The 24,259-nt window shown below is 44.1% G+C and overlaps 1 protein-coding gene across 1 annotated transcript; it reads right to left on the reverse strand.

Annotated features, from left to right (window-relative positions):
- Positions 1–292: 292 nt before the first annotated feature.
- LOC119719613 (G-protein coupled receptor 54-like) lies at positions 293–22,279 on the reverse strand. The gene is made up of 3 exons (XM_038189096.1): positions 21,867–22,279; positions 2,479–2,614; positions 293–1,925 (listed from the first exon to the last, which is right to left on the reverse strand). Exons 1-3 carry the CDS (start codon positions 22,212–22,214, stop codon positions 1,339–1,341), a joined length of 1,071 nt encoding a protein of 356 aa, XP_038045024.1. The 5' UTR covers positions 22,215–22,279; the 3' UTR covers positions 293–1,338.
- Positions 22,280–24,259: the final 1,980 nt, after the last annotated feature.

A 24,259-nucleotide genomic window follows, 5' to 3' on the forward strand; every position in this document is an offset into this window, starting at 1 on the left:
TTTCACTTTAAAGTGCTGTGATTTAAACACAACTGTGCAGTGAAATGCATTAAAATAACAGTCACAAAATAACAATCACATGTTTTTTACTGCATTACATTTTTTTAAGTTGTACCCATTTGTTTTTAATAGTGTTGCTTTGAATACCAACCGATACAACTTCACTGCAAAAACTGTAGTGCTAATTTAACACCATTCGGTATCTATATAGGACAACACCAGTAATATTTAACACCAGATGGTCCTATATAGATTCCAATGGTGTAAATTTAACACTCCAGTTTTTGCAGTGTTCCATTGTCGATCGAATGGGACTCTGTGGATTGTTATTAATGTCTCGCCCAAAATCATGTTTTGTGACCAAAATTGGAGTTTCGGTGAAAGAAAATTTGCCCTTTTGTCAACAAAAACAACTACACGAGCAAGCATATGCCATAAGATAGTCGAATGCATTTGTTTCCTTCAAAACTTTGTGTACATTTTCCACAGGGATAAAATGATGGGAATACTTTGAGACCTTATAACAGAACCCCGAAATGATGAATACAATTTAAAAACAAATTATTCGAATTTATATTAAGATTTGTTTTATCAATATCCACTATATTAACTCTTAAACTAATTTAATTTACTTATTTTAGTGTTTATATCAATGAATAGGTAACATCCGGGCTATGGTCTTAAAATTCAGACACTTTTGTTTATCCTCAGCACCAGCCTATTTTCAGTAAACATTGCATAACCAATCAAAGACGACTGGGTACCTGTCCTGCATTGACCAACGACGGACAGGCACTCGTACGCTCAACCATAAGCAATTAACTGGTTTTGTGCGTACACCACTGTTTGCCATGGTATGTAAACTGAATACCAGGCATTGGACCTCAAAAGGTCAGCTTCTCAAGAAGGCGAGACAGCAATATTGGTCGCCCAATAGATCCCTCTAACTGGCGTGAAACACGCGGCAATTATGTTGAATGCACCAACACAGAGTTTGCGTACTGCAGCAGCGAAGTATTTTACAACCAGCCACCACGGGGAATGCTTTCTTGATTTGACCCATATCACGTGCTAATACTCGGGGGTCATGCAGAGAAATTGCTGCCATAATGGATGCCGTGCATGAACAGTAGGAGGCGCTTTGTCACCACTCGTTCCAGTGGGAAGGACAAACCGCGTGAGCGCACGGCGCAAGAATCCCTCCCATACAGTGGTCTCTCACAACTTTCCTTTTGTAACCGTTGAGGGCGCACGGGGTCCATGAACCGTTCGTTCTCGATTTGAAGTTTTGTGTCGTACCAACTGCAGCACGATTCCATAATAAGACATGAAAAGCTATTAGACCTGTGTGGATTTAGATTTGATCAGACTACCGGACGGGCCGTCCGTGGCGGAGTTTTTCTTCCCCTTCATGAACGGAAAGGCCCGGACCATCTGCTTGCGGAAGTTCCCGCCCATGAAAGCGTAGACGAACGGATTGACGCAGGAGTTCAGGTAGGACAAGAGGTGGGCGAAGACCTGATACACAAAGACGACCATGTTGGTTTTCGGGAAGTTATCCGGGTCGATGCCACGCCAGAGCGACATGACGTGCACGCCGATCCAGCAGGCGGCGAAGGCCAGGACCACGGCCAGGATCATGCGCGTGACGCGCCGCTTCTGCATCAGTATCCGGAGGTGGACCGGTGCGTGGGACTCCTCTGTTGGGGCAACGGTCTTCCAGAGACGGTTCAGGACGATGGTGTAACACACGGCGATGATGGACAGCGGGATGACGTAGAGCATGACGAAGCAGTACACGGCGTAGCCAGGGTAGAAGATCGGGTAAGGCCAGGTCGCTCGGCAGAATTGGTAGGTCTCGTTGCCATCTGCGAATTCCACGTCGTTGAAGTAGACGGCGACGGGTATAGCAAGCAGAGCTGAACCTGTACAGAAACAAAACAAAACATATGTCACTCAATCAATTAAGCGATGTCAACGTTAGCAGGTGTTGTCTGTATGCAAGCGCCTATGATATGTGTGCAGATTATTCAAAATAGCACTACGTCCCAGACCTCCAGATTCTGACCATTCAGTGGACGACGCCTATCGGTTCTTCGGTAACCCGTTGTTGTATTACAAAACATGGCAGCAAATTGACCAATCAACACCTTTGGCAGAATTTCTACTCTAAATGACGTCACAACTTCTCAAGGCGGCTACGATTATGTGGCGCGCGGGGTCTCGTAAAATTTGCATACACGTGAACGTCTGATCCTCAGGCTATATGTGGATAAGGCCCAAAAAAAATAAGTCTCCGGTTTCTGGTATGCGCACGCGTCGCCGTAGCCATGCGCGTCGGCAAAATGAAAACGTTTTTTTTTCAATGAAAGATGATGTCTCAAAACCGCCAAAGTTCTGTCTCTGTTCTGTTGGATTGATAAGCTAGTTTTGGCCATCCATATTTGGAGTAGGGTTAAAAGGAATGATCTGACTCACCTGTCCAGATCACAACGCTGACGACGATGGCGACTCGTGGCGTCCGAGTCTTGAGTGATTTCAGCGGGTCGGTGATGGCGTAATAACGGTCGATACTCATCGCTGTCAGCGTGGCACATGTCGCTTGGGCAGTCACCTGGTAACGCACAAAAACACATGCTTAGTTAGCAGGCCTAAGTACATGTATGTTGATGCGGTTTTTGGTGTCCCGTTGCAGCGGACGTGTCGTCGCGAGAGGGGGCGGTTCCCCCTCGCCCCGAAAAGCAAAAAAGCAAAGAACAAAAAACAAAAAAAAGGAGGGAAAAAAACAACACAAAAACAGACGAGGTGCGGAGCAGTATTGCTTTGAATTTAACGCACATTTAACAACATGGGCGTCCGCAGGGGTGTCAATGAGGGGTGGGGTGGGCAAATGTCCCCGCCCAACCTCGAAAAATGACAAATTGAGAATATGTTAGAGAAAGTACAAGGATTTGGGGAAATGATGTGGTTTGCCCCCTCTAGAAAAAAATCCTGGCGACGCCAATGGTTCAACTACCCCAAAGTATCACTATAAGTGATCAGAAACTTTAAATCCTTCTCGGGTTTTCGAAAGACCGCCTTTGCCTAAAACATAAACCGGGGCAACGACACTGCTCTCAACCAGACTAAATACACACATTCACCGCCGGTATTTTCCTGTAGGACCGATTCAGGAATGTCGTTTAGTCAAATTAATGGTTTGCCTCGACGCAAGAAAACCGAGAATTGTTTACGCATTGCATTAATAGCACGGCTCTGTAAGCCCCTTCACGCCCTCAAGAGAAATGTTACGGTGATATTACAGCAGGGAGTGAAGAGCGGAACATTGGGCTCCAACACGACCTAAAGGCGCCGTGTGATCGTCCCAAGCTTCGCATTACAAAAATAAGATCATAATATCTCACAAAATGTAGTGAATGCGAGCCGAGCATATCCAAACACTTGGTTGAAAAAGCCACCCGGTGGATTAGTGACGAATACGAGGCATGACATTAAAAGCTAAAATGTTCCCGGTCTTAGAAAAAAAAATTGATTGAATTGTGTTGATCGTGTAAACATGACAGTGCGCGGCTCAAGTCGCGGGGGAAACACCGTGCGACGTCTTAAGCCGGCAGCGGGCCGCCCCAAGCGGCGCGGTGATTGCTAGCTGAAGTCCCGCCGGGGTCCCGGCTCATATCCCCCGTTAATCCTCCTCATTGAGGCTAACACGCCGTGTGCAATCTCCGAGTTTGTTTCACGTTGTGCACGCTCAGTCTTTCCATCCTCCGTCAAGAAAAGTGTCTAGACGGACTTAAAATTGTAGGCTGTCATTAATGTGTAAACCGGCGGATTGTTTGCCACTATTTATCGAACGGATCTGGACTCCCACTTTTAGGGGCCTAATCTTGACGCCTATACTCCCCATCAAATAACCCCTAAAATAGGTTAATACAGCCAAAGGGATTCATAAACGTCAAATTGGATAAAGCCCACTTGAAAGAAGAGTGGGTCGGAAGATGTTGCACTCACAGAAAGCACTTGACTCGATACAGTATCTCTTGAATTAGACAAAATTAGCCTCTAGGTGGCAGCACAACGAATGACCACTGACACGGGCCTTGACAGAGTTCGGCTCAGGTTACGTTTGTTCCTGTTGGAGTAAAACACACGTGCTGTGTTTGCCGCGATCAGTGGCTCTCAGTTGCAAGAGCAGTTACACAAACGAAACTCACTAGAAAAGATTGGAATCATAACTCACATCTTAAAATTAGTGGAACGTTACAGTCACTGACCGGATTGTCAAAACAGCAGAGCAGAATACCAAAATGTAAAATTTGACGAGAGAAATTTAGCCTACGCAGCTTCAAAATGTTTTCAGTCCTTCACACTTCTTGTAGGACAATACAAAGTGGGTTCACGTACGGCAGGGAAATGACCTCGGGAAACTTCACCCCACAAAGCATCCTCTTCCAAGACGAACTTAGTCTTGAAAGCCACTTACGTTGAGTGAGTATCCAGTTCCCTTGCATCCAAGTTTGGAGTTTGGGTCTGGGAAGCTCCCTGATGGAAACTCATTTTGTAAGTTGTCACGTACGGTTTGCCGCTCTTAAAATCGTCTCGACAGAAAATCCCCTTGGATATGAGGTCGGAGACCAGCGAATGGGCCTTAAGGTGCCCACGCAGACCACATAATGATGTGCATGCTCTCATATTTTGTCAATTGCAGGCTTTGTCGCCACTCTCATGAGAGTTTGTAAAAACAAACGAAGGGTCCCAGCTGTGAACAGTATTATATGATTCTAATTTTTTTTGATGAAACCGGACGTGATACGACAAGTCGCATATTTTTTTTAGCAAGAGTGGAGGGAAAACTTTTCTCCTTTACAAAAAAGGAGACGGCCTTCGGTGTTCGACTCGTGCCATGGTACGTGGGTTCGAATCCTGACGGGAAACATGGTACTTGTGTTCTTGGGCAAGACACTTTACCACAGTTGCTTCTCTCCACCCAGGAGTACAAATGGGTACCTGTAAAGGTAGAGACCAGAATGCGCTGATCTCGAGCTGCTGCAAAAGTGGTTTCATGGCCTGATGAACAGGGGTTATAATTGTAAAGCGCTTAGAGACCTTTGGTATAAAGCGCTATATAAAAGCACCACATTATCATTATTGTACGTGTAAAGGTACCACTAAGGAGATACGTTATCGCAATTTCTTCGCACGATGGGAGACATCGGTCATCATTTTCAGGTCTCCCTAATGTCACAGCCCCCCTTTAGAGGCACAATTTTACCGTCGCAATTAGGTTATATTTGTTGCTCGTGGTCTAATTAGTAAACATACCGAAATTCGTGGAAAAAGGGCAAGGGAATATTGGGTTAGGGCACATTGAAGTTTGAAAAAATTTGTGCACAAGTCTATGGGATGTCTCCCAAATGTCCAATCCAGGGTAATAATTATTATTTTTATTATTATTATTCGTGAATATTTCATTTTCTCTTTATGTACCCTTAGGGAGACAAATTATCGCCAAAAGTTATACCTAAGAGAGGCAAGGTAGATGTCTTCCTAATGTCTTAACTTCTGTAGGCAAAATTCTAATGTCTCAAATAGGCTCAATCGATCACTCGTGATGCAAAACCCAGTTTTATAAAGTTTGGAGATAGGGAAGAATAAGGTTCAGTTATGATTATAGGGGTCATTAAAGTTAGGATTTTTCTGTGCACAAGTCTATGGGAATGTCTCCCAAATGCACCTATTTTCGATACCTTGGGGAGATTTTCATCTTTTTGTAGAGAAATATCGCTCAAAAGCCATTGGATTACCCTCATTAAAAAAATACCTTGTAATTTGAACTTTGATAAAGTGTGCGTTGAACACCTTGGATAGTTGTGGCTAGTTTTCCAGAGAATCGAATTGAGGGTTGTACCATTGGTGTCTGCGGCAATTTGCTTACCATAAAAATGCCGTTCTCCATCAGTCTAACTCGAGCGGGGATGGGCTATGTTTTTTGTACACGCCATCATCCCCAGGCGAACACGGGAAAACATAAACAATCGGCAACCGTCACGTTTAAAGGCTGGCTACCAGCCGAACGACAACAAGCGGAGGGTTTCACGACCACTTAAAAGAGCTGTCTTGTCCAAACACGCCACCAAACGACCCCTTGGGTTAAACCTTTTAACCATATTATGGCGTGTAAGACCAAATAGGGATGCCGCGCCGTACGCAGCTATCCTAGGTCTCAAACACAGTCGCGTCATTTGATACCCTTGCGCTCCTACCTCCCTGGAATAAAATACACTGACAAAACTTAGAGAAATAATTTCGTTACAGTAACCTGCATCCGTAAATGAAGTGTCTCGGGGTGTTTTTAGTTATCTAAAACCGGACAGCCATCCTCTAAGAACGAGTAGGGCTGCGTGTTCTGATTATCGCTCCGCGGACAATGGGCGTCAAATTGGGACACGGCCAACACAAGGATAAATGGATTGTCAGGATGAGAATTGTTAAAAGTCCGCAGAAGAGTGAAAAGGATCTCCATATTCCAACAAACCATGTCTGGTCGGCTCGTCATACCCACGCAAAAGATCCCACGTCTGGTCCAGCGATCATCAAGCCACAGCACATACACTCAACTAGCAACCAACAAAGACTGTCTGAAGTTGTCCTTCGTGCCAAGAACTATCATCGACTGGAATACTCTGCCGCAATTCATTACGGAAATAGAAGACAAGGACAAGTTCAAAGCAGCCGCTAACAAGCACTACAACAAGTAACCAATCAATAAACAGCAACCATGAAGCTGCACCTCCCTACTTGTTTTGCTCCTTTTAGTGGCGGTGAGTTGTATTCCACCAAAATCAGAACCAGAATGGCGGAGTAATGTTACGTAAAGCGCCGGCACGGCACTCCGAAGATTGCAGATAATTCAAGTTGGTTCCTGCGATTTATTAGCAAAATGAAGTTTGTTACATACAGACATTTTACACGAGGCAAGACACGAAGGCGGCATACAAGCACGACAGACAAACACACTACCCCCAAAAATTGCAATTGGTATTTCTGAAAGCAAATATTTTTTATTTGTTCAACTGAGCTGAACTCTACGGCATGTAAAGCCGAATGTCGGTTACCTTATTACGCTTCTATTTTTTAACTTTCCAAGGATATTGGGGCGACCGCACATAGCGCTTTTTTAGTCAACACACGACAGACGAACTCATAACAAACACCCACTTTAAATCAGTTTCGGGACTGTCTTCTCGAAAACAAGAATATAGGAAGGAGCCGCAATTTGCATTATGCCTCCCACAACCTCAGTCCCAACTCCCAATTGTTGACAAAGCAGAGAGTTTCATTTTTTTTGTTAGAATCTGTCAATTAAGTAACTATCTTGGTTTCTTTTTTCACTTTAAGAAACGTTCTTCTGATTCAAGAAACGTTCTCCAGGGTTCTGTTCCAATTGTAGGAACATGAACAATAATCTGTTTTGGCAAGTGTCATCCAATCGCAACGATGTAGGCCTCGATGACGCACTCCCGAGACCTGTTGCTCTTTCGTTCTTATGTCCGAAGTACCACGGAAGTAAAAAAAACAAAAATCAAAGTTGGACTTTTATAATTATTGATATGGCCAATGATCTCAACGACAGGCCTGTTCAAACAACTACCCAACCTGAAGGACAAACGGCTCATCAACGTCTTCTCATCGATTGACGACTTTCTACCAAACTCATCACCGCCCTCTCAACACCCACAAAGCATGCGGGAAACATAAGGCATGTGCCATCATTTCGTCAAGCATCTGATGTTGGGAGGTAATCTGATCAATATACTGCATGGACTAACAGACAAAACCTTCAGAAGGATTTTTTAAATAATTGGCACATCCCATCGACAGCTGCCAAGATGTCACCAACAGTCCTGTATATTTCCAGAAATGTTGCTTTCAGTTTACCAAGGCCATGGACGTGTAAGGATCGGTGATGACGCGCACTTCTACTCGCAGTCAGACGTGCCACTCGAATGAAAAGGCGGCGTCCCACAATTCAGTAATATTCCATATCAGGCCTCGGGATTTACAGGAAATGTCATCGCCCACGACAGGCAGCTCGAGGACAAGTTGCATTCAACTGTCGGTCGACGTTCGAGAAAAAAGTTAAGCCGATTAAAAAAAAGAGAAGGAATGGTACTGCTGCAAGAGGACATGAACGCAAATGTTCACCAGTTCCGGGTTTATTAGATCGGCCATTATACTCTTACGGAAGAGGGCCAAATCTGCAGATTTAATATCAGTGATACAACAGTAGTTCATGCACGAGGAAGCATAAGGCCGGGAGACATATACACTTCCTCTTGCTCTTACTTTACAACGAACGTCACATTTTAAGTCCCGGATGCCTTAATAAAAGATCAGACAGGAGATCACACCATACATACGACTATATGTTTGGTATCAAATATCATGTAAACTTTGTAACCTGCTTGGTTAAAACCCGTCTCCGAGAAAGATTGAAGTTACTGCCTTCCCGTTAACCCTAACCCCGAGGCCCTTTTTGCTAGGAACCATCCTCAATACTCCAAAAATTTTGCAACAGCGCCTATCCTTCAAAATCGTCAGACAGTCCTGCCTCAAAATGCATTCATTGTCAATCCTCCAAAATCCCCCTCATCCCGAAATTTTGCACTCATGTTCAAATGAAGGATAACTAGCGCCTCAATCCTTCAAAATCATCAGACAGTCCTGCCTTTCAAAATGCATTTGTCCTCAATCCTCAAACACCATTCATCACCAATCCTTAAAATCCTTCAAAACCGTATGATTTTGGAGGATTGAGGTGGGTTACGGTTAATGATCAAAAGGGGAACGGGATAAAGATGATCACAGGATGACATAAGTTAGGTAAAATGATATTCTCCAAACTGTACAACGGTCCACTTTAGGGTGTCTGTCTGGGTAAAAAAAATTCTGGGTAAAAAAAATTAAAGGGACATTACAGCCTGGGAATGCGGGGGCTCAAACCTTTGACTTTTTAACTTGCGCCTCGGGTCATTATCAGCGTCCAGACTACAAACCGGTATTTAATGCGCAAAAGACATTTAATCAAATATCAGTGTTAATAGCAACATTTTGATTACTAACATTACAGCCTGTATTACGCCTGTATATCATTGGTCCAACTGCCGTTCGTTGCATCATTTCCATCTTAGGAATGGTGGCTAACTAGAGACATTTCCCCCGCTGATTACAGACATGACTTTTCTGTTCTCAGGAAGTCTTGATAATGTTCGCAGGATGTGAGCTCGTTCAGCAAGCATCGAAACTGTCCATTAATGTTCTGGCCTAAGGCAGACAATAAACGTGTGGGACCCCGGGCGAAATTTAGAAATTGGGGCAAACGGAAGTGCAGGTGTTCCGTCTTCAATCTTTGCAAGGACGTCACTTTGTCACACGGAAAGCGTGATAAAAGCAAACGGCAAATTGATGATACACATGGCGGGAAGACTGACGTGAATTTACATCAAGACCAAGCACAAATCTACCTCTGTCACCAAGACGGTCTGTGATATGTATCTGATGTGAAACGATACAGCCAGGGATATCGTTCTGCCTGGACTACTTCTGTTTCCTGTTCAAAAGTTAGTTTGACCTGAATTTCAAGAGAAATCTTATCACCTTGCGACCCAAAAATTCTGATGGATGTTGACACTTTTTTACACCTATTTCTTCCCCTGTGGACCTTTAGCACCATAAGGTTGAATGACAGGCTACACTGAAAAGCTTTGGTCATGGTACTATAGTCTGTAATCCTATACAGTGTAACGGCGTGAAAGACAAGAGATTTCTTTTGTTGGAAAGTGCACACTCAATGTTGTTCCAATTTATATGGTGATTTCATGCATCGAACGAAACCAAAGGGCAAAAAAGGTTCATGAATGGGTTTCCATCTATGAGCTCCTATCCTAACGGCTGAAGCCACTTCCCGTGTGTTACTGCCGGCCGTAATTGGAAAACGGCCCATTTTCTGTTCACATTACTGGATAGCGTTCAATAGTGATTACAGATCCCACACACAGATAGTAGCCAAATGCAAATCCGAGCCCAGATGAGAATATACCTCCTCTTTTCCCATTGCAATAACCCTTAAGCCCTGTGCGTGATCGTCTTTCAGAGTTGTCGCCAGGCCATGTGCAGCAGCAGTTAAAGAATCCGTCTCGCGTTTCGATCAAAATAGGGAAGCTGCCAGCGTCTTCCGCCGCCGGTGTATCCGCCGGTATCCTCCGGACTTCGCGGGCTTGGATTACCGAAGAGCTAGGGTAGTGTTGACCGTGCCATCATAGAGTGATTCCACAGAATCCCTTACTCCATGCTTCCAAAACCTGATTGATATGGACACACTGAGCAGCTCGAATTTCGATCATGGGGAGACAACTGTAAACGACACTATATATTGGGTGACTCGTATGTTGGCTTACTCAGTTTGCTTCGATTGAGGCAATGCCTTCCTAGTTCACTGGATCAGAGATTCGCGAAGCGTCTAAGGTTGCAGACCAGTATATAAACTGCCATTGACCCCAATGATAAATGCCCCCATTTCAAAAATTCTGTGTAGGGGAGTCTGAGGTAGAATTTTCAGCGCTTTTGGGAGAATTACGGAAATAATGTTTCAAACCAAATTACCGATCGGCGTTCGCTGGAACAGTCGCGACGTCAACTCCGTGCAACCACGGTTATTGGTTCGTGCGCAATGCAACGGCCAAGTGAACACCGTCGTTTCGCTATTGCTGTTGTTTGTGAATCCGTTTCATACTTGGCTTGATTCTCCTCTTTAAATCGAAAAAAAGAAGAAAAGCTGTGGTTCTAACTGGTGTGGTGACAATCTGCTGAAAGGCAGCGAACCATTTTCAGGTACTAATTTTTGAAAATGTGCTACAAAAAGTAAGATGAACAATTGCTGTCTGTGATCGTGAGTGTTAAACGTTCGAGAAAACTGTCGTTATGGAATGCACGTGAACGAGGAAGCGAGTCCCACCTGAGGAGGAGGTGACGCCACACTTTCTCAGCGTACACCTGCCTGAAACCATCGACAGCGCGTTCAACTTTGTTCATTTCTGTATTGTCTGCAATGAAAACAACGACTACATTTAAGCTTTACGGTACAGCCCAACGGGCAGCTCCTTACGCCTCTTACGAAAACTCGATATCAAGTTAATACTGGAGTTTGATCCGTGAAACGAGGATTCCTAATCCGACAGTCACAAATTTCGTCTCGCAATTTTCGGATCACGATTCAGTACGTCATCTTTCTGACACGACAGGGTTCGGATACCTGGCAACCGTGGACTCCTTTCGTGTATTTAACTGTACGAGAGAGCGAGATTTGCACGCAGTGAAATACTTGTATTGATGTTTCCCATCTATTATAGTTTGGTTTTAATGTTTGTAATTTCCGGCACAATGACAACAATTACACATAATATTATTACACTGAGTGCAACACTAGTTCTCAATACCGCTTAAACACATTGCTCATTTACACAGAACGATTACATGTCTACTTCGCGTAAGTTAGGAGTAGACTGGAACATATTATGCAAATCGCCCATAACAAGGCCAAAGGCAACTCGAAGTGCGGGCTACATACAGAGGAAAGTGTGGAAGAACCAGCCCCTCGCACTGAAACAAAACAAGATAGTATTATCTCTTCACAGTATGAATAGGGTTGGGATGGGTAACTAGTCCATTTGGCAATGCCTGATATGCTATTATAGTTGAACACCAATCCATAAAATAGTACACATTATGTGTGTTTTTTTTTACCAATTTAAGCTCACTTTGGTGACGCATACGGATTCGAAATGTGGATTCGCCAAGGAACGCAAATCGAACACACAGTCGTACGTTAATACCGGTACCATTACGTACGTCTGCGGACAACGCTTTGTTTGCCTTTGTCCTATTCACTCTCCATAAGACTAAGCACACGCACATACGTTCGAGGACCGTTCTCAACAGAAGATGCACGTCCGAGGACAACAAAGAATCTGTTGTTCTCTCTTTGATTTGCTGTCCTCGGGCAGGATGTAATACACATACAAATATGCACATCTCAACTCTAGTAACTTTTCACCGCGAGTGTTTCATGACGTCGTATTTTCGCATCTACCCTTGCGAAGGAGTAAGTCTGCGGCGCGGCCTTTAACATACAATTTCCTGATTACAAAAAAAAACAGCACTTTTCTCACGTCATAACAGCTGACACCGTACGGACTTGCAATACAGCACAGTGACGATTGATTGCCGTATGCACTTGCTGGCCTGTTTGATTGCAAAGTGTGATAAGTGCAAAGAGCGCTGATCTTATTCTGAACTTTTGGCGATCCCAAGAGGGATTTTCCCCCGTAAAGTATGAGGGTTATACCGGAGGATCGAGGTGGACCCAAGATCTAAAAACGATTTCACACATCCACGATAAGCAGCTGTATGGACTGGACTGGAACCGCCGACCTGAGCGCCAAAGGGTCTACGCACAGTCAATGGTTGCAGCACATGCAGGGCCGTATTCAGGAGACATATAGTGCCATGCCCACCAGAAGAGTAAAAAAAAAGGGGGTGGGCTTCACAGGTTTTTTTTTACTAGTCGCAACGAAGAACGGCAATGACGTATTGGCCGTAGATGCCCGTATCGTCTCTTTTGAACAACACTCCAACAATCAGATGTTGTCCAGCACCCCCTTTGATTTCTTGACGGCCGGCTGACTGGAAAGAAAATATGGCTACCTTCCAGTCAGAGAGTCTGCAGAACCCCTCCCCTCTCCCCCCCCCCCCCCTTCAGCAAAATTCTGAATACCCCAACGAGAAAAAGCCCAATGGCATTCGCATAAAACTCTCGTAAGGACCGTGGACACCTTGTTTTTATTCATTAATTTTTTTTTGTCGGTAAAGGACCGAGGAATGACAATGTACTACATCACAGTACAATGTATAGCAGAGAGTCCTTTACGAAGACAGCGGAGGATTATGTTTACTTCAGGTGTAAGACTTGAGGCAGAGTGATATGAAAATCCCCAACAGTTGCTTCTAAGAAGAAAACAGGTAATTAAGTGGGAACTGACAACCGTGTCCACCGATGCACGTCGAACAAGACTTCCCAGATGTGTGAAGGCGACAGTTTTACGAGTCCAACCTGACTTCTCGCAAACCCCTTCATCCCCAAGAGGGAAACCTGTTTGCAGTTTTTCGTGATCCCACAAAAACAGTGGGTCAAATCAACATGTTGACCCTACCTCACGTTTGACATCAATGGCGGAGTGTCAACAAACCCGCAATATCGGCCGCGCGGTGGCGGCCCGCAACTTGGGAATTCCTGTACTGGCTTCCTGCGACAGTGGTAACTTAATAACGAGGATAATACTGCGTGGACGTAACTGGTTAAACATTGACATTAATCGCAAGGCAACAGCGACTCAGGGGTGATTCTAATTTGCCCATCCCGCCTTGACAGGCAACGCTGCAGTGTCAGTTGTAGTAAATTACCACCAGGATATTCTAGAGAGACTCGTCGCGTTCGAACTCGTATCAATCTAATATTTTAGTCACTATAGAATTTCGTTGGGTATAATAAAGGAATAGACCACCTGTGTGTTTTAGGAGTCAGGTTGGCGATGTGGCTCTTCCTCGCCTTCTACCTTTATGGCTCAGGTTCGATTCGCGGGCCTTGTACAGGGTGCATATGTGGCTAATGTTTTCAGTCCCTATACATGATTCCGTGCGTTTCTCTCCCCAGAATATTCCTTTGGGGTTTTCCTCCCACCTCTAATAACTTAATTCTTGTCATCGTCTTCGCCCTGCAGGTTTTATTTAGGATTACGGGTTAGTTTCACTGCACGGTTTCTACGAATCCTTGGTTTCATTACCAGAAAACCAAAAACCAGAAACCACCAGAATAGGTCCATTTGCGGATTTTGGTCGAGTGGTTGTTCAATGAGATCTCAAAACGGTGGTTATAACCATGGAGGAATAAGAACATGTTATAACCATGGAGGAAGGAATTAATTCCTTCCTCCATGTTATAACCACTGAAGCCTACACTGACTTTCATCATGTCCCTTTTCCTTGATTTATTGTGGTGGGATGATACTCTTACTTCCTTAGTAGCTGATCTTTCTGGGCAGGTGATACACGATGATTACTTTCCATCATGATGAATGGTCGTCTCAATTTCGACTTGACCTAAAAAAAAATACCGGCGAACATTCGTCCAGATGTTAAACCTGGTTTTTCGTGCGGCAAGAACAGAGCAAATGTCACCAGCAATCACGAGCCGGGAGCAATATCAAGTGTCATCATGATGAAGCCGTATCAAAAGTTAGTCCGACGCCTCATAGCTCAGACGCCTCATAAGTCTGAAATTTTGGAATTATGAGCTTCGGATTTATGAGGCATCGGACTTATTATGTAGTCCGCCTCATAGCTCCGACGCCTCATAAGTCCGACGTCAGGCAAACGAGGCGTCAGGCCTATGAGGCTTCGGAGCTATGCACCGTTACAAAGAAAGGTTCATTTGTCCAACAAGGCATGAACGAGATTTACCAAAAATTATGCAACGATGTGAGCGACGGGTTGTCTACTTACGATAACTATTCGCGTCAGAGTCCGCCAGCGCGCAGTTTAAGTTGGTGCAAGGGTTAATGCCAATGGCGTAAATATGAGGTATGCATCCCTTAATTTAAATGTGAAATCTCTAACTCTACTTGGTGGCGCTAATATTCTAACATTTTTTCGCGATGTTTGTATTCATTAATAATGGCTGTCGGACAGCTGAGGCGTCGGACTTATGGACAGAAATAAAAGTAAATGGCTCTGCTCCACAAGCAGGGTTTGTGGTGGCTGACCCAGGTGAGCCTCGGCCGCGTATTTTTTTTTCCTAGGAGGGTTAGGGGCAATGTCATGAATAATTCAGTTTTTCCTTTGAATCATTGCAAGACTTAGGTTCTCGTTCTATTTTCCCCTTAATTTAAAATTATCTCAGTGATAAATTTGGAGAAGAAAAATAGCTGATGAAAATGAGCAGCGACGACGTGGATTCGAACCAGGGATCTTTGTATCCATAGCTCATCTCGCTATCCACTAGGCTACTGTGTGGTAGCTCGACGACAACCGTTCTTTAAAATGCTTTAATGTACTGTAACTAGTTGAGTAACTAACAACAATGCTGTTGATGTCATTGTCCGTTCTCATGGATAAACATGAATTATTCATGACATTGCCCCTAACCCTCCTAGGAATAAAAATTACGCGCCTCGGCCCAAGGAGCTAATCGAACGACACGGGGCTGACCTGTGTCGACCCGGGTGAGCTAAACGAACGCACCCTACAGGTGCAGTCTACGTGGATCGTGCACCATAAGCCTCCTTTGAGATATGGCGGAGAAAATGGAGGGCGCTATTTGGATGTGGTGAGGTGAGTTTGAATATAAACAAAAGAGTGTTTTACTCCTCATAGCGCCCTCCAATGTGTATTATCTCCAACAGGCTATTGGAAGAGTTCGATGTGTTCGTATACACTAATTCGGCGACAGCCATTTTCTTGGGGGGCACGTACCAGGGGCGGGTTTTGGTGGTCATAAACAGTCACAACCAAGAATTGGTTCGGCTGTTCGGTGTTCGGGTTCGGTGAATTTCTTTGGGACTATTAAACGGGCGAGAATTTCACACGATAATGCAATACTCAAATCACTAATACAATCAACCAATCGGGAACAACAGAACCAGTTTTTGGTGATTACCGCCAGAATACATCCGTGCCGACTAGTTCGTACTTAATGCAGTTCTATTTTGTGGTCAATTACCTCACAAATTGACGTCAAATTACAAAGGTATCGCTTAATTCCGTAATGCTGCACTTGAAAGGCTTGACATGCGGTGGCCTCAATTACATCGTCTGCGATCAAGTACTGCTGACAGGAGCACTTGTGTAAAAAGACAAATGTCAGGTCTTTATTTCAAGTTAAACCCTGCAGTATACAGTAAAATAGGAAATTGTAATAAACTTAGCAGTAGCGAGAAATGCTCAAGGGAGAGATTTACATGTATGTCCGACGTCTCTTCTCAAGGGTTTTACCAGGAATGCCCGTACTTTAAACTTAATTGGTTTGTAGTTTTGCGTCTACCCCAGTGTAACTCATCAAATGTCACAGCCGAATGTATTTCATTTTAACGACTTCTAACCGGGCAAATTCGTTATCTGGATTTTATTTAATCACCGCAAGGAGTATGGCGAGGGAGTTTGCATCCTCGTTCCTCCATCACATCTTTACGGTGTTTCACAGAGACCGAAATTGAATGCACGTCCTGGCGTCATGAATTACTTGCCACAGATTATACCGTGGCAAATGAAATAAGCGCGGAGTTAGAAAAGCACCGACCTCAACCGATCAAAATTATCAATTTGAAATAAACCTGGAAACGGTGGTTGCTTGTTGAAGTTGGAGTGGGTAGTGTTTAGTGTCAATACGCTGACAAGGCAGTCGGTCACCACTCCATAACCAACACGAACGGGGTTCATGCCATTAATTAAAAAGCGGCTAAGAACCACGTTCAGTAGACGCTTGCAGCTAGCGATGACGGAAGTTAACCGCGTAGAATCAGCTGTATCAGCGATAATCGTCCAGGACGTGCTTGTTGACACAAAGCAACGATCTATCTGGACAGCGGAAAGCTTAAATTTCCCCCACGCGCGCGTCTGTTCAAGGCGTCCCAGTTGCAATCGTGTTGTGAGTTCGCAGCGATGCAAGGATGCTTGGTAACTGCAGGGAAGATTAGTACATTAAGAAAACGTATTCACACTCGGGTATAGAATATCCTACATCTATAATTAGTAAAACGGAATGGATATTGACTAAAACCCCGCCAATACTAGAATTAAAAGCCGAACAAAATTAGAAACCGTTTTTCGAGGGAGTGCCACGCCCGCGCGCATGCCGCACGCGTTCCTTAAATATGGGCACGTGCATCTAATAACCATATCCGGTTCCTAAGTGACAGCTAAACTCGCCATTTGCACTGCTTCCGGTTCTCTTCACCCAGGAGTATAAATGGGTACCTGGGAATGTAGAGACCAAATTGCGCTGATCTCGATCTGCTGCAGAAAAGTGGAAAGCGCTTTGAATAAGGTTGAAACCATAGGTATAAAGTGCTGTATCAGCACCGTATTTCATTTTCTATAATTATAATAAACATGACGGGAAGTACCACTAAATGCCAGTCTGCACATTAGGCTTCCGTTATAATCCATGGCCAGGCAGGATATTAGATTCTCCAGTTCTGTTACGCGTTTTTAAAATGATTTTGGAAAAGGTAATAGAATTATCGAGGTTTCATGTTGCCGAGGGGTAACTCCATGACAATCACCCTGTTGTGACCGAGTAGACACTTAGACACGGTTCGCGGACAGTCACCTCTAATGAATTCTCCTGACTGCCGTCTTAGCATCTCTCGAGGAGCTCCGGACCGGAGGCGATAAGAAATTTCCTTAGGCCGGCAGCTGTAAGGTCGCTGGTCAAGTGCCGGAGACTTGCGACTGTTCTTGGTATTAAGACGAATGTCACGAGCTCGAGCCTCTTCGGAGTCATCTACGGATTAGGGTTAAAGGTATAATAGCGAGGCATGTTGTGGTGATCGTAGAGTCCCTCTAGCGTCGAGAGATGAACTGTGTTTTCGACTGTGAGGCAAGTTGGGTGACCGTACATTAATACTTAAATGCAAAGGCTAATTCAATTATTGAAGCAATGACGTAATTGTGCTAGGGATGGAACGTGTCCAACCGCGAACTGCAGGTCTGTACGTGCCCCTCCCACTGTGCCCCTCTCCCTATATGAGACAATCTAAGCTCACTTGTGGGCACGTGTGGTCTAGCGGTGGAGCACAGGATTCATGAACGTGAGGTTGTGGGTTCCAGCCCCATCGTGGACATGCGTGTAGTGCCCTTGAGTAAGGCGCTTTACCTCAATTACCCCTCTCAACCCAGGTGTTAAATGGGTACCGGCATTATTCAATGCTGGGAAGGTAACAGACTCGCTGTGGAGGAGGTGTGGCGATCCCTCCACAGCAGCATATGAGTCTGGCCCAATCGCTAATGAAAGAGAGATGGGCACTCCGTTCCTGTTAACACAGGTTCGCCCCCTTTTTTTACTCCCTATATGGACTGCCTTGGCTTGGTTGTCTGGAGCACTGAACTCGTGGACTGCGGATTATTCTGCAGGTTGTGGGCTCAAACCCAGCCTTCGGTTATGGTGCGTGTGTCCTTTTGGGCAAGACTCTTTGTCGTCCATTGCTTCTCCCAAACCACGGAGTAAATGAGTACCTGTTGGGGCAGAGGTGGTTACTGTGATCGCTTGAAGCAGCTTTGCGCCGAAATGGCAGCATCGAGCTGTATACTCCCCAGGGAGCTGAGATAGTCTTTGGGATGTTTCATTTTTCAAATGACCGGGTCGTTATAATCGCATTGAACACCAATAATGGTGGATACGTGTACTTTATAAATACACCTGTTTATTGTTTAGCTTTTCATTGCTTGAGGCTCGATGGGTACCCCCAGAAAATTAGGCACCCTAGGTGCCCCGCCCATGGAAAATTGACCCTATTTACAACACTGACTGTGAGCCAGTCGTGTAGTCGAGTAAATATTCATGAGTATGGGTACGAGTACGAGTACCTTACCACGATTACGAGTATGAATACGAGTACTTTTTCATGAGTACGAGTTTTTTGCCATGATTACGAGTACGAGTACTTTGCCATGGGTACAAAAACTAGTACAAGGCAAGTTTTCAATCAGTACGAGTACGAGTACTTTATCACGAGTATGAGCATGAGTACGAGTAAAAGTACCAAAACAAGTATAAGTACTTTGTCATGACTACGACTACGAGTACGAGTATAGGTAATTTTTGCTTGCGAGTACGAGTAGGCCTACGAGAACACTTTCATGAGTAAGAGAACGGATACACGAGTACCCAAAACAAGTATAAGTACTTTGTCATGAGTACGACTACGAGTACGAGTATAGGTAATTTTTGCTTGCGAGTACGAGTAGGCCTACGAGAACACTTTCATGAGTAAGAGAACGGATACACGAGTACCCAAAACAAGTATAAGTACTTTGTCATGAGTATGAGTACGAGTACAGTTAATGTTTTTCGTACGAGCACGACTGCGAGTACACTTTCATGAGTACGAGTATGAATACGGGTACGAGTACGAGTAGGCCTACCGAAACAAGTATGAGTACTTTGTCATGAGTACGAGTACGAGTACAGTTAATGTTTTTCGTACGAGCACGACTGCGAGTACACTTTCATGGGTACGAGTATGAGTACGGGTACGAGTACGAGTAGGCCTACCGAAACAAGTATGAGTACTTTGTCATGAGTACAGGTACGAGTACTCGAGTACGAGTAGGCCTACCGAAGCAAGTATGAGTACTTTGTCATGAGTACGAGTACGAGTACAGGTAATGCTTTTCTTACGAGTACGAGCACGACTACTCGTATACTTTTATGAGTACGAGTACGAGTACCAAAACAATGTACTGGATTACGAGTACCAGTACGAGACGAGTACGAGTACTACATGGTAGTTCTTTCTGCTGATAACCACTAGCGCTTGTTAATAATAAAGAAACACATGCAACAGCGGGCGGTATGTTCTGTAATGGGAGTGGGTGTGAGACGTCCCTTTGGTTTCGCTTTCATAAGTGGATAAAAAAAAAATTCAAATAAAAACCCGTATAAAGAATAGCGCAAAACCGATTGAGGAAACAAAATAGGAGATTACCTAAAAGGTAATCGCACTTAAGTGCAACTGACCTGCTAAAGATAATGGAATAATGAAAGAAATCGGAATAAAAGTCATTTTAGAAATTGATTTTGATTTTGATTTGTCCATTAACAGCACTAATGATAAACGGTTCTTCCAAAAATGCTTCACACGATTCCCCAGGGCCACTCGGTATACATTCTATGTCGTCTGTTTTTCCATGCACCATGCTTCAATTAATTAATTGGATAGGCTGTCCCGACCGCACGATTCCCCAGCGATTACTAAATCAATTAATCCGCTTTTTGCGAGACTGATGTGCCCGCCCTATAGTGACTGCATTTGCTGAAATAACAGGCTGAACTAATTCTCTGCAGTGTGCAAATCTTTGAGCCTACGACCTTCGTCCGTTAATTGCGGACGGGTGATATGCGCAAGGCAATATATTTATGTGATTTTTTACACAAAATGAAGGATATTAGTAGAAAATGGTTTAAACAGATGGTCCAAAAGTGCAACCCGCGCCCATTCTACAGAATTTGATGTCAAGGATAATATTCCATAGCATAACCTTTTCCAATGTTACTTTGACAAATTGGTATTGGCGACACTGTGACTCCATCCGGTCATTAAACAAACCGCATTTTCCCCAGAAACTATCAATATTAGGCGCGACAATCGTAAAAAAGTGCTCCTAACTTCAAATATTATGTCAGTTAATTTGAATGTTTTTGCTTACAGTATAAACGACCGTTTTCGCGCCTATTGTGTGCATAAGTCTACAAATGTAATGTAATGTGTCTCCTCCCTAGCCCGTACGGAGTTGGACCTCTATGCAAATATTTTATCAAATGATGCGATTAGGATGGGTAAACCAGCAGGCTGTGGGACGCTGGGGAAATTCGAAGGGTCTTTGGGTCGCTGCGAGACGGCAGACGCGGCGCCGTTTGCGCTCGCTGTCGCCACTTGGGCAATTTTGGCCTGTTTAATCTCCTAAATGCAAATATTGTCCTTATTGGCAGGCTACAAGTGTGCAGTAGGTGTTTTAGGAAAACTGTCTCACTTTCTAGAGATTTTGGCAAGTGGACAATCACACCATCCGTCGCTATGGTCCGAAGACTGATTAGCATAATATCAGAAAAAAAATCCAAAATGTCAGGCGAGCTTCATGTCATGTTTTTCAGGCCCAGTGCACCTTGTCAGATTTGACTCGAGATCCGGATTCCTGACACTTTTTAGGGGCCAACTGTCCATTTGTGGGTCACATATGACACCCATGCCGTAAAACATTCTTTAAAGAGGACACCCGAGTACAGAGCATATATTCGGGTATTTGCCCGAGTCCGTACCAGGATTTCAACCCAATGCACAAATGTAGTTTCTTACACGTCCGCAGAAGGCAAACACTTTACGGCTGGAAGTCAACTACCATGAACAGCCCGATTTTGGGGGGTCGCAAAAGTGGACCCCGAAATTCGTTCTCGCACAAGAATAACACAAAAATGCCCAGTTTTTTAAAGGATAGTTGTGTGTATGTTTATATATCACTTTTAAAAGTTCTTACCGATTAACATAATTTCGTTCAAAACGCATTTTGTAGCCCAATTGGGCGTATTTCGGACGTAGTGTCCCTTTAAAGGGAAAATCACCTCATATTTGTCAAGGTTTCGTTGTCAATATGACCCCGGAAAATGAGTCAGGGAAAATGAGTCAGAGAAAATGAAACTTTGATCCGGAAAATAGTGTCAGGCCGAGTAGACCATTATCATGTTGCGGCCATCGCGATTTTTCGATTTTTTTCCCATTCAAATCAACGTATAAACCAAAGCGAGGCTGGAAGGGATAATAGTCTGGTTCCTGTTTGCACAAAAACTTCATCATTCAGTACTGTTATTGGGTATAGGGAACAAAACTGAAATGGTGGCAGTATGGTAAAGGTCTATAGAGCGCGGAATGCGAGCCTGAGTGTAGTCTTCAATGTGAACCAAGGATCTGCACTATGTTTGGTGTCAGATTAACCATCATGAGGTATTTACTAAAAAGATATAAAAAACAAAATCAGTGACTTACTTGCATCATGTAGAAGACAAACTTGCACATGAACTGCCCGAAGAGCCAGCTCGTGGTGGCGTACAGCGAGGCCGTGAAAGGGGCGCAGAATACCAGGTAGAAGATATCCGTAATGGCCAGGTTCACGATGTAGTAGTTGGTAACCGTCTTGAGGTGGCCCTGGCACACGATGACGTAGACCACGATGGAGTTACCAACCAAACCAACCAGCGTTATCACGCCGATGATGAAGGGCACCAGTTTGGAGTAGACCTCGTGGGATATTCCCGGTCCCGCCTCCTCCAGATCCGCCGCTGGTGTAGTGGTTACATTTCGGATGACGTCAGCGACTAATTCGGCATACCCCATTTTGATTGGTTGAAGGTGACAGCAATTATGCAAGCAACAATCACACACCACAGAGCAGTTCAAATGCTGCAGAGAAAATATAGTGGTAACAATTAAAAAATGTGTTTGTAGCGAAAACCCATCCCCGATTTTGGGAAATAAACAAATGGTATCCGATAATTTTGACAGACCAACAATGCAACACCAACTTTATCGTGCCTTTCACCGGTTAAAAGTGATAATAATGAATGACCAAATGGGAGAAAGAGAAACGCTTGGTGGCGCTATTTTTCAATCAACGATACAGCGTCTTTGAGAAATTCAGATCCCGTACTCAGTCCAAACTTGCCGTTCGTTGAGAAAGAGAAAATCATCCTTTGCGTCCTCTAGGTCAACAAGTCTTGTCGTATCTCGCAGTCAAGTCTCGTGCGATCTCGAGGTCAAGTGGCAGTCGAGGCCCTTCCGTGATTTGCGTTACTAATCCACTTGACCCCGTGTCCATTGAAATCGATATGCGTACCGAATGTCCGTATTTTACCGCATTTCAGGTAGGCGACGGTGTTTGCGTGTAGGGGTAGATAACTCTCATGACAAAACGGGCGTAAGGAGCTGATGCATCGCACGTGCGTATAGCCAGCAGCACGCGGGAAAGGTACTATGAACGTCACAGGCCAAATCTCCAACAATTTAGGAAAACAAACTCGCGCATGTTCAGCTTCTACTTTATGTGGAGCAAAAAGGAAATAATGAAGTGACGTATGCTCCCCTGACTGCCGATAGGGCCTTTCAACACATTAACTGATAGGTTCAGTCATTTTGTTTTTCTACCGATTGCTCGAGTGAAAACAAACATAAACAACCCTTCCGGGTTGAAATGTTTAAGACGAACAGGGCACACAGCTCGAAACGTCGGGTTAACCACTGTTTCTGATTACACACAACTCACACTTTTGCTTCACCTTTGTTTATGAGAGAAAAATAAGGAATTGCGTATTGTTTATCTTATTTGAATGTTAAGTAGTCATCCGTGTGACATTTGTGTCTTTGCACCATTGCCTTAATTTACAGAAATGAAAAAAACACGTCTCATCAAAACTACTGCACTCGTGGTTTTGTGTTAAAACTGGAGTTAATAAGCCAACAGTGGTCTCAATTCCAGGGGTAATACTAAACCATCTAATACAAGGCAAGGCACACCTCACTTCCCGTTGACTTCATTTCGTACAAAATACATAATTCAGGGGGGAAAGAGGTCTTGTACCCGACTAGTATTATTTTCACGTGATAAGCTTGTTTTCAGGATCACTGATATTGTTTGTATCAAAACGTTTCTATAAGTTGGCATCCAATTTCACACGTGAATACCTGATCCTATTGCAGAGAAAAACCCCGAATTGTACGCCTATCCGGGGTAGATTACGTTGCATTTTAACTTGACTGAGCAAGAATATCAATGGTTAGAAAACAAAACAAAACGAGACTCGCTTCAATCTGAGTGGATCAGCAGTCAGAGCCGCTTCTTAAAATGTAGATGGGAAATCCAAGAAAATGCGGGGTATACCGGTAATTCCATTTCATCACGAAACAGCGGTACTAGACAAGTATCACGCTACACCACAAGTATCCGATTTTGCAACTTCCACCGAATTGTAATTCGTTATTATGGTGCACGTCTATACGCTCGACAAACCGCTTGAGTTGACTTCTGACTAGTGTAAACACCAACCTTTGTTTTTGAATTATTTATAGTCGACCTCCGCCCCTCCTCTTGACTCTGTAGGATCTCGAGTACTCGAGTCAAGATGTTTTCGCTTGTTGGTTCTCTGTGAACCTCACAACCTCCGACAGCGGGGAAAAAATCTACGGTATTGAGATCGTTGAGAGTAAAGTCAGCGTCGTGAAAACTCACATTCGTCCTACAGGGTGAGTCAAAAAGAAAGTAACCTGGATTCATGATTTTTTTTTTCTTAAAAGCAATCAAAATTGATACACCAATGAAGTATGTCCTAAAAGAGCATGTTCTTCCATTCATCTGGAAAAAAAAGGATTTGCTGAAATTGATTCAT

This window comes from Patiria miniata, unplaced genomic scaffold (assembly GCF_015706575.1).
Source record: "Patiria miniata isolate m_02_andy unplaced genomic scaffold, ASM1570657v1 HiC_scaffold_8, whole genome shotgun sequence".
NCBI lineage: Eukaryota > Metazoa > Echinodermata > Asteroidea > Valvatida > Asterinidae > Patiria > Patiria miniata.